The sequence below is a fragment of the Ictalurus punctatus genome, chromosome 20 (assembly GCF_001660625.3).
Source record: "Ictalurus punctatus breed USDA103 chromosome 20, Coco_2.0, whole genome shotgun sequence".
NCBI lineage: Eukaryota > Metazoa > Chordata > Actinopteri > Siluriformes > Ictaluridae > Ictalurus > Ictalurus punctatus.
Genome location: NC_030435.2, coordinates 5500831 through 5512726, shown reverse-complemented (window position 1 = coordinate 5512726; position 11896 = coordinate 5500831). Strand labels below are relative to the sequence as shown.

Below are 11896 nucleotides of genomic sequence, written 5' to 3'. Positions count from 1 at the left end.
TCTCATTCTCAAAACTTGTTTGTTTTTTTTCTTTCCTTTCTCTCTGTTTGTATTACATCTAGCTCAGCAAGGTAGGCCTTCCTCTGATCTGTATATCTTATATCTGTCTTCTATTCTTAATGCCTGCATACGAGTGACGTGCATTTTGTTGTTGTTGTTGTTATACCCTTAGTGCTTTAGGATATCACACACTCAGGTTTGTTTGCTGTTTTCTACTCTGTGTGTTAGTGATCCTTTCCGCGCACACAGTGAACGCATGCACCAAATGGTGAGAGGTTTTTCGGATCCCTTCAACCATGGCTTCATGCCCAGCATCACAGACGGACAGGACAGAGGACGCAGGGGAGAAGGTCAGGCACGCACAAGTGTAGCCTCCCGCAACGAGCACAGAGTGAGTACTGAGAGCTAGCGTCAAGCCCCATGTATACATCCCCGTTACAAACAGTCATAAAAATCAGTTAAAACTAGCAGAGCAGATCGTTAACACAATTCCTCAGACATGAGTATAATGAAATACAATATTTTCTCATTTTTCCCTTGAAAACACCTGCTTTTTAAAATATTAGTTACCATATTTTAAGGGACACATCACACTTGAAAATGGCGTTTATAGCATCATTATCAGATATCATCATCTGCGTGATCTAGCAAATGTTAATGTTAGCACTATTTCAGTTGTCCGTGCTTTCCAGTCACACTGGTATGCCATCATGACCCTAATTCAGATGTGTAACGGCGTGGATGTCATCTTGTTATCTGAGCCATTACACTGCATGACATTTGGTGTGTGTATTTTTGTGGATCATTTGAAAACATGTTGGACCCTGTAGCATTTGTTCACTTTGCTTGCCCTGTGAGCAATGTGCTTTCACTCCAGATGTTCACAACGCCCATCGTGAATATTCCAAATCCAACACCGCAGTCCAGTTTGTCAGATCTTGCTCATACACTCTGTCCCGGCTGATGAGTGAAAGGACCCAAACACGTGTCCGGGTAGCAGTGTGCCATCTGGACATAGCAGCAGTTAAAATAACAATACCAGCACAGGGAGTTGAACAGGGTCGCGATGGAAATGTGCCATGGTGTAACCTGAGCGTCTTTATTGGCAAAGTAGTTATGAGGCTTATTGAACACTGTAGAGAGAGTAGTGTAGCAGGGGGTCTTGGTGCAGAGCTATGTTTAGCCTGGAGGGTATTTTTAGCTGGCTGGATAACATTGTTCCACTGACACATTGCTTTTCCACTCAACCGGACTAAAAACTCTACTGGGAACTCAACACACAGGACTGTTGATGTGTAAGCTAGGCTTTTTTTTATTTTTATTTTTTTTAAACACAGGTTGGCAGATGAAGTATTTGGTTAGTTTTCTTATTGACCAGACAATGGTGATTATACAGCCCATTCATTTTAGAATGCTTGTGTGGATATTTTAAATATTGGTCTGACCATTAAAAATGCAGTTGTCCATAAACTTCAGAGTGATGCCGTCTCTGAAAAATTACAGTTGATGTTTTAAATGATGATCAAGGCAAATAGGCAGCCATTAGTTGTTGTTTTTTTTGTTTTTTTGCATCCTTTGCAGTACGTCAATATGATTAACTTGACTCACGTTCATAAATAAAGATTCTCTACAAAAGCTGCACTAAACTCTTTAATAGACCAATGAACTATTAAAACTCTTTAATTCCTTAGGTAGCCTAAGGAATTTATTTATTTATTTTGTTTGTTTGTTTGTTTGTTTGTTTGTTTGTTTGTTTGTCTGCCCCACTGTAAAAGAAGAAACCAGTGTGAACACACACTCACAAATACACTGTTTTTATTTTTCTTCCTTTCTTTATTAATAAGTCACAGCCCTGATGAATGCTTGATTCTGGTTGGACAGAAGGTATGGATTAATTTTGTATAATGACAATATTCCAGCTGCAAGGTTTATATTAATGTACTCATTCTAGTAAGTTATCATTTCTATAGTAACAGTTTAGAGTGTCTTGTATGATGGATGCTTCATATAAATGGGTTAAACAATGTGTATATTTGTCGATACACTGAAGCTTTCTATAAAGAGGAAGCTTATTAACATTTATGGAAGGACTCTCCAATGTCAGTGCTTTGTAACGCTCAAAGGAAGACGCTCTTGACAGGAGTTTGTGGTTTCTCATAACAAGTGGTATTTTTTGTCTTATTAATTTCAAGAAAGAGAAAAAACAGAAGGGTGAGGGAATGACTGTTTATAGTTGCTATAAGGTAAATATAAAGGGATAAAAAGTATTGTCATTCTTTATCAAAAATATTTTATTCATTGACAAATTGCTGTAGTATATGATGAATAAAACAAAGTGTTATAAGAAAATAATCAACTTTGGGGTAGTTAAGGCATCACACCACCACATTGTTATTAGTTTCCTATAACAGCATTTTCTGTCATGTTTTATTCCTTTCTTATTTGTTATTTATTTTTATTTTTAGATGTTAGGAATTACCTTACAGGAGCTACTGGTGTTACTCTAGGAGCCAACAGTGGCTCTCTTTACATCCTGGCACTTAAACTTACAAACGTCTGTGTAGAACCTTAACAACTGAGCTATTATTGCCAGCCTTTTAGACTCAAATGCTTACAGTTACAGTAAAACTTTTTTTTTAATGCATTGACCGTCAGTGGATGCTGCCGTGCTTGTGGTGTATGTCTGCGTAACCCCGAGGTCTCATGATGGCCAGATGGCCTGCTATAAGCAGCTTCAGGGTGCTAAATATAGTACTTCTCTAACCCCTCCACCTTCCTCCCTTTGCCTCCATGTGGCTTGTGTATGTACAGTCTTGTGAAAAAATAAGTACACCCCATGGAAGTTGTTGGCTTTTTTGACATATTTGGACTTCCAAAGTGGGTTCTAATCACTGGTACCCAATGTTGAACACCTGACTCTTATTGGATTCTAAATGGATTTGAAGGTGTGATAAATGTAGGATGTATTTACGTTTTCCTGGGGGTTTTTTTGTTTTTTTTGTTCATTTAAATTGTGAAAATTGCTACAAAATGTCCATTTTATGTGTCATTTGATAGTGTATCACCTTTTATTAATAGGCACGGTTTCAATGAGGATCAAATGTTTCCTTGTCCAAATATGAGAGAAAAAAAATTTCCGTTGGGTGTACTTATTTTATTTATTATAAAAAATTCATGGATGCATATAAACATGCGCACACAATTGCAATTGGAAATATTATTCAAGCACTTACAGGGTTTTATGGTGATGTGTAAACAATTGAATGAAAATATACAAGAAGTCTCAGTATACAAATAAAGAATATTTATTGATACATACAAGCAGTTTTGATAAGTTCACAAAATTGAGTTGAAATTAAAAATCCATTGTTTCCCCTGCCTTGTGCCCTGAGTTCCCTGGGATAGGCTCCAGGTTCCCTCGCGACCCTGTGAAGGATAATCGGTATGGAATATTGATGGATGGATGAAAAACATCCCATTCTCTGGACAAATGTCCATACGCACTATTATTCAAACACCAACCACAGTACTTGGTAAAGCATCCTTTTGCCTTGATAACCTCTAAAAAGCGATTTTGGTATGTGTTAACAAGCTTCTGACACCTTTCTCACAGCATCTTTGCCCTTTCTTCTTGTACAAAAGCTTCCAGCTTATTGAGGTTTGATGGCTTCTATGCTGCAACTGCTTCCTTTAAATCAAACCAAAGATTTTCTATGGGATTTAAATCTGGAGAATGAGAAGGCCACTCCAGGACTGATTCCTTAACCAAGCTTTGGTTGACTTGGAAGTGTGCTTGGGATCATTATCTTGCTGGAGAATCCAATTATCACCAAGGTTCAAGTTCACCACAGTAAACATAACATTCCTCATTAAAATTGCTTGGTGTTTCTGTGAATCCATGAAGCCCATCACACAGTAAAGATTGTCATTTCCTCCAGCAGAAAAAAATCCCCACATCATCACTGACCCACCTCTATGCTTGACCATGGGGATAGTTTTCTGGTCATAAGCCTTACCTTTCATGTGCAGGACAAACCACTGAACCATATGGCCAAACAGTTCCAGTTTTGTTTTGTCACTCCGTATATCTGTGTTCTAGAACTTTGCAGGCCTATCCAAATTCCTTCTGTCATATTCCAGTCGACCCCTCTTGTGCTTCTTAGTCAAGAGTGGCGTGCGTCATGGGGTCCTGCCATGAAGTCCTTGTTGTTAAGTGATCTTCTTATGGTTGCCACTGACACATTAGTCCCAGCCTTCATCAGGTCACCCTGTTAATCTTTTGCAGTAAAACAAGGTTTTTTCTTCATTATCCTGATGAGATGGCTAATTTTGGGCTTCCTCCCACAGCCAGGCAGGTTCGCTGCTGTGCCATAAGTTTTGAACTTCCATACAGTGCTCCCAATGGTGTTTCTAAAAATGTCTTGGAAATCTTCATGTACCCATTGCCCTTTTAGTGCAGTGAAATGATCTCCTCTCTCAGCTTTTGTGACAGCTCGTTTGTCTTCACCATGGTTACAACACACCTTTTGTTATGGGTACACACATGGGTTAATCATGTTTTAACCATACAGACTAGCAGTAGGTTTTACAATCAGTAATATTATATAGGGGTTGAATAATTGTGACATGACAAAATATCCTGCTAAACACACACACTCATTGTCGACTTTAATAGGAACACCTGTACACCTGCTCATTTATGCAGTTATCAATTATGTGTAAACTCTAGAGATGTATGTGAAATTCCCAGGAGATGAGCAGTTTCTGAAATACTCAACCCAGCCTATCTGGAAACAACTACCATGCCACGGTTAAAAACATCGAGATCACATTTTTGTTTGATGTGAACTGAAGCTTTTTACTGGTATCTGATGCCATGTTTCCTAACAAAATGTCCAGGTCCTCTGGCAGAAAAACAGCCCCAAAACATTTAAGAGCCACCACCATATGTAACCGTAGGCATGAGGTACTTTTCCATGGCTACCTCTCTGTGTGCGCCAAAACCACCTCTGGTGTTTATTGCCAAAAAGCTCTATTTTGGTTTCATCTGACCATAGAACCCGATCCCATTTGAAGTTCCAGTAGTGTCTGACAAACTGAAGACGCTCGAGTTTGTTTTTGGATGAAAGTAGAGGCTTTTTTATCGAAGCCCTGCCAAACAACTTGTGGTGATGTAGGTGACTTCGGATTGTAGTTTTGGAGACTTCCTGAACTTCTGCAATTCTCCAGCTGTGATCCTTGGATGTTTTTTGGCCACTTGAACCATCCTCTTCACAGGGCGTTACGACAGTATACACACACGTCCTCTTCCAGGTTGATTCATAAAATTTCCAGTTGACTGGAGCTTCTTAATTATTGCCCTGATGCTTGTGATATTTTCTTATAGTCTCTTCCCATTTTGTGAAGCTCAACAACCTTTTGCCGCACATCAGAGCTATATTCCTTGGTCTTACCCGTTGTTATGAATGACTAAGGGAATTTGGCCTATGTGTTCTCTCATATTTATACCCCTGTGAAACAGGAAGTAATGGATGAACTTCCTATTTCACAGTGGTATAAATTTCCTGTTCCTAGTCACCCAGGTGTAATTTTAAAAATGTATAAAAATTTCAATGGGAATATTCTTCAAATATATTTTTCTCCTATGAATTCATAGTAGTGTCAATAATTGTTGCACAACTATGTTTAACAAAGATTTTTTTATTAACCTGTGTTTTGTTTTGCAATTGTTTGATATTTATGAGAGTATTTTGTGAATTTTTTTAACAAAAGATCATAAGGTGCCAAGTATTAGAGAGAGAGAGAGTGTGTGTGTGTGTGTGTGTGTGTGTGTGTGTGTGTGTGTGTGTGTGTGCTTTATTTTTATTCCCACGTTTTAGAATAATAATAAAGTCATCAAAACTCTGGACTAACACAAATGGAACTATGGGAATTATGTTGTGATAAAAAATTCAAAATAAATCGAATAATTTAATTCTGCATCTTCAAAGTAAACCCCCTTTTTGCCTAGAATGTCCAGAAATGTATTCCTGGCATTTTCTTGAGGAACAAGAAAAAAGCTGGACCACTTATTCGCTGTTTTTCGGAATATTTCGCTCAGAGTCGTCCGTTTTAAAAAAAGATTTATTTGTAAATAAAATGTTAGTTTTCTAATGAATGAAATGAATATGTTGACACAATTATATTTTTGTCAACACCAATTTCAAACATTTAATCTTACACCTTCATGACAATCATGAGAAACATTAGTCAAGTGTCTCCAAACTTTTGACTGGTAGTGTGACCTGTGTATTTTTATTTTTGAGCTTCTGGTGTCTAAAGCCCAAGAGTCTGTAAAGAATCAGTCTGGTTTTATAGGTCCTGCTTCATAGAGATAATACATTTTGTTAGCATTGATAGCTTGTGCGTGTGTGTGTGTGCACGTGTGCACATGTTCGTGTGTGTATCATTAATGGATTCATGTGTTTCTGTGGCTGTGTGTAGAGCTTCACTATCCTCACACGCATGCCTTGGCATCATCCCAAGTAATCAGCTTTCGTACACCGAATGCACGAGTGCTCTCAAGTATCATCCAACATGCTTTAGGGAATTTTCCTGTAGCACATTATAACATTCGGGCGTCTAGCCTGTTCCAGAACTTATTTCAGACAGAATTGGGAGTATCATGTTGCACTCTTCATGGCCTTTCCACACTGATTTCCTACTTAACATACTTGCCCAACAAGCATGAAAATAGTGTATGATCTGCTGTGGTACACTACATTATGAATCACACATCATAAGACATGAGGTAAGGTCACATCTGAGGCTTGCTGGTGTTTTAATTCCTAGAACCCCCTCTTTCTCTCGTTTCCTAAACTGAATGCACTCTTTATTTTTGGGACTTCTGACTCATCGTCCTCGGTCCAGCATAAAGCTTCTGGGTGTGAGAAGAAACTTGATGCTATGACATGGCACGGCAGAAAATGGCCATGAACTCAACTCTGCAGATTGGCACACGTAGACAGCTCACAAATTAGGAACGCTTTAAAAATATACTCCTGCAAGCAGAAGATGGCAGTGCCAATCTCTCATGGGGCACGATTAGCCCCTAGCTCTCTTTTACATGTTGATAGTTTTACAGCAGGGTGACCTTTCCCGAAGAGCTGATGCAGCGTTGCCACGACTAGTTGGAGGAAAACAGATCCTCTTCGCTGCAAAATGCCAGAATAATCCTCAATGACAGCCACTAATTTTGCAAAGACTGTGGCCCCCTCAGCACTCAGCATGCTTCTTATATACACATACAGGCACCTGTTCAAACACACTGCTCTCTTCTCATCCATGCACACTAGGGGTGTTTATTATTTCTACACTGTACTAGGTCTCTTTCAAATGTCCATGTATAACTTGGTTCTTGCTTTATGATACAAGCAATTTTTTTAAATAAACAGAAAACACAAAACGATTTCACATTCATTTTATATTTTGTACCCTAATCACCATTTTGTAATTTTGTTATAACACAGTTGTCATTTTACTCATGCTAATGATACTGGTCGATGCTAACAGACAGTCCTTTCTCTAACTCTGTACCTGAGACAAATGCTCACAGGAACTGTAAATAGGTAGGCCAGTTGTGCTGTCTTCCAGTCCTCAGACACAGATGGCTGTGGCAGCTTTAGGATCTGAATCTATGTCCCAGAGATGTTCTATGTTCAGAATCTGATTTTTCTTCCATTTAAACTGCAGTTGAAAATCTCACTTGCACTTTAAAGAAAAACTATTTTTTAAAAGTGTACTGCTTACAGATTCATAGCATTAATTTGGCAAAATTTGGCAGTCACATCATACATATTGTAGTTTGTCTGCCAGTCTTACGGTCAGTCTTGTTGCTCTGGTGGAATGTATTCAGTGCTACTCTTGTTTTATAATAACCTAGTGTGACGTTTGTGAACTTGACCTGTGCATTGCTGGAGCAGGGTATTTAATGTTTGAGCATATCATTGCCATGCTTGGCCTCTGTGTAATTCATGTACTCAGTTCCCCTGCTACTTCCAATGTTCTCACTCACCATTGTCTCTGTTCAATAAGATATAAATACTGACACCCTTGTTTGTGTTTTGGTGTGCTTGGCAGCATTGCTGGTGTGTTTTCAGCTCATTAGGAGCCCTGAAGCAGTGCATGATCATGCCATGAAGCATGATCATGCCACAGGTTTGCAGTTTCACATAAATAAGCTATAAAAAATATTTTATAGATGCTTTTTGTGTCAAAGCAACAAACATATTAATGTTATTTTTAAGTGTACAAGACACCCTGTTAGGACTAAGATACAATAAACGAACTCCGATCCTGAGAACATTTCCAACGTCTTTGTAGAGCAGCTGTGGTTTTGAAATGTACAGAAGTGCTAAGTCAATGTTTTGGTGCGGCATCATTAACAGTATGATGAGGTGCATTCTCTCCCTTAAGTTATATTTGTTCTTTAAAGCACCTATTAAGACCACAAGGGCTCTTAGCCACAGGAGTGCATACTCTGAAAGACCCTGCTCTTTGAACACTACAGTAGGCTGTTGAAGGGAATGTTTTGAAGAGCACGCAGTTCAGGCTAAGCATGGCCTAAGGATAGACATAAGCAGTGCTCTTATACTGTAGTGGGTTCGAAAAGCTGCTCTTGACAAAGCTCTTGGAAGATAAAGCTCAAGAGTTATGGAAGTTAAAATTTGCAGCATGGAAGGGCATGACCAAAAAAAAGAAAGAACAATGGGAAAATGGGGCATTGATGGAAGTAAGACTTCTGTTTGGTATTCTAAAGTTGTTGTGCTTGTATGAATTTTTATATATTGTACATGTATATCTTGAAATGAATTTCTGCTTAATGGCTGTGGTTCCGATATCTACAACGTGAATTTTTCTACAGGAAATTGACATAAGAGTTGATTTGTGTCTCTCTGCAGGACATGGATTTATTCAGGAATCCTTTTGCTATGATGGACAACATGATGGCAGGCATGAGGAACAGAATGGAGGACATGCACAGAAACTATGTAAGTGCCATCACTGTGAAACTCCATCTGTCTGTCTTATTTGTGTTGTCATGAGCTTTTCTCTAAACTTTTGTTTCAGGAGAATGTGCCGTCAGACTCCAACACGCACGCGTTCAGCTCCTCCTCGGTCATGACTTACTCTAAAGTAGGAGACGAGCCACCCAAAGTGTTCCAGGCCTCCAGCCAGACACGCTGTGTCCCCGGAGGGGTAAGTACTAATAAATAGAGGCCAAAATTGTACAACACTATTTTTATAGCTGTATAGAGGTAATTATATCTGTAAAGTAACTTGTAAGCATGTTTAAATAATGTGTGTGTGTGTGTGTGTGTGTGTGTGTGTGTGTGTGTAGATTAAGGAAACGAGACGGACTCTGAGAGACACTGAGAGTGGGGTAGAAAAGATGTCCATTGGTCACCACATCAATGACAGGGGACACGTCATTGAGAAGAAACACAACAAAAAGTCAGGAGAAAGAGAGTTTAACCAGGACTTTCAAAACATGGATGAGAGTAAGTGTGTCCTCCATTTGCATTAAATTACTTTTCTACTTCAAATAGCCAGTGAAGTGAAAACACTGAAATTTCATCTCTAGAAAATACATGAGTTACAATTACAAGCATTCTGCAGTAAGAGGGAGAAGGCCAAGCTATTAACTTACACAATATTATCTATACGCAAAACCCAGTCAAATATTTCCCAATATCACCCCTGATCTTTGACCTTCATCTTTTTGACCGTGTAGCTGAAGCCCAGGCCTTCGATGAGGAGTGGCAGCAGAAGGTATCTAAATTTCAGCCTGCTGCACAGCTGTCCCGTCTGGAGGGCCCGAGAGTCAGAGCAGCTCACCGAGCAGCCATCACCGGCCCTGAACACGCACACAGGTTCGCATACACTCTCCATAAATATTGGCACCCTTGATAAATATGAGCAAAGAAGGCTGTGAAAAATGGTCTTTATTGTTTAATCATTGACAAACCTGTGTTTTGTTTGCAGTTGTTTGATTTCCATGAGAGCAGATTATTCTTGTGAAATTTTCGAGATCAAAAGGTTAAACAATAAAGACAATTTTTCACAGCCTTCTTTGCTCATATTTACCAAGGGTGCCAATATTATTGAAGGGTACTGTAGGCTTTTAACACACTATCACATTTTAACAAATTAAGTGCATGGGATAGAAGGTATAGTTTGTAACAAAAAAAAAGGAACAAGGAATAAAAAAAACTTGTGCTATTGTAGGAAAATAATCAGTGATGGGGCGGTGTGATGCCACCCTGTTACAACCCTGAAGTGGATTATTTTCCTACTGTACAGTTGTAATCAAAATGATTCAACACCCATTGCAAATTAGATTTATTGTAAAAATTTACAAGTTTATGTGACGCATTTGCCATACAAGTCCATTTGGGTTTCAACAAGCATATTAATATAAACTTTAATAATAATAATAATTATTATTATTATTATTATTATTAATATGATGGTGGTTGTTTTTATTGTTATTATTATTATTATTATTATTATTATTATTATTATTATTATTATTATTAATCACTTTCTGACCAATAAGAACTATGTGGTAAAAAATTATTTAAAAACTGACTGGGCTTTTAAAAATATAATAAGGAATATAAAATATAATAATAAGGAGTTATTATTCAATTTTCCATGTATTGTAGTATAACATTTTCAATTGTTAAAATGATGTTAATCTGACATGGGGAGCTTCATATTTTGTGGGCATTGAAGATGATGAAATTAATATTTTGTTTCTTTCTCCAGAGGAAAAAAAACTAAACCATCAGAAGGTGAGAAGAAAACACACATTTCTGAGCTCAACATTCAAGGCTCCAGCATGAAGAAGTAGTAAAAACTTTACAAACTGAAATAAAACTCTGGCAGGAAACATCTCCCTGATGATTTTCATTTTTGAATTCATGTTGTTCTTCTGTGTTTCCTTGCATCTTTTTTTTCTGTAATGAAAACTAAACTAAAGCTAGCCATCCTGATTTGTTGGTCATTTTACCGCTTCATTCTTCTGTTTTTACAGAAATGTTTCAGAAAGAAAACAAAATGTTACCGTTACCTGTAAAGTTGGTTCTTTGATGCCTAGTGTAACCAAATATCAGGAAATGTTATGGTATTTGATGAAGCATCTTACAGCATACACATGTAGACATTTAGTTTTCATGCACCACACACACACACACACACACACACACACACACACACACACACACATTATTTCATCTTTTGTCGATGAAAGGTAATATACAGTGATTTAATCAAAATGACTGTCAAAAAAAATCATTAGTGGGTCTCCCACTTATTAGTACAGAGATGTTCTAAAATGTACTTATGAATATACTGTGCTTGTGTGTAATTAACTATTTTGGCCATCCATTTTGGAAAAGTATTACTTGCTGTGCCCACTTGTTAAAAAAAACTACAAATGAAAACCCTTTTTATGTGTAATTTCATGTGCAAGTCTACCTGTGAATGTAATGCATTTCTATGACATTTGATTTTCTATAAATGTGCTTAATGGATCCGGCTGTGCAAAGTGTTTTTAACAATAGGGATTTCTCTCTTCTACGTCAGCTCCTTTAAAGTGTTTGATCAGTGTTGTAGCTACACTTTTAAGACTTGTGTATTTTGAGCCTCTGGTTACATTCCAGCATTTAGCTATAGAGACTACACTATAGATAGAGGGTCAAAAAATACTATCTGATAATAAAGGGGCAAATGTAAAATCTAGGGGCAACAAGCTTCCCAATATGAAACATGAGATTATTTTTTATAATATTTAATACACGTCTACAGTGCATCCGGAAAGTATTCATGGCACTTTATGTTACAGCCTTATTCC

The 11896-nt window shown here is 37.8% G+C and overlaps 1 protein-coding gene across 1 annotated transcript in view; it reads left to right on the top strand.

Annotated features, from left to right (window-relative positions):
• Window positions 1–11576, top strand: part of mlf1 (myeloid leukemia factor 1) — a 15457-nt gene extending 3881 nt beyond the window's left edge. Inside the window, exons 2-7 of the mRNA XM_053673557.1 lie at window positions 229–391; window positions 8940–9029; window positions 9109–9237; window positions 9380–9539; window positions 9773–9911; window positions 10810–11576. Coding sequence (XP_053529532.1) covers window positions 229–391; window positions 8940–9029; window positions 9109–9237; window positions 9380–9539; window positions 9773–9911; window positions 10810–10894 — 766 coding nt within the window. The 3' untranslated portion in view covers window positions 10895–11576. The remainder of the gene's footprint in view (window positions 1–228; window positions 392–8939; window positions 9030–9108; window positions 9238–9379; window positions 9540–9772; window positions 9912–10809) is intronic.
• Window positions 11577–11896: the final 320 nt, after the last annotated feature.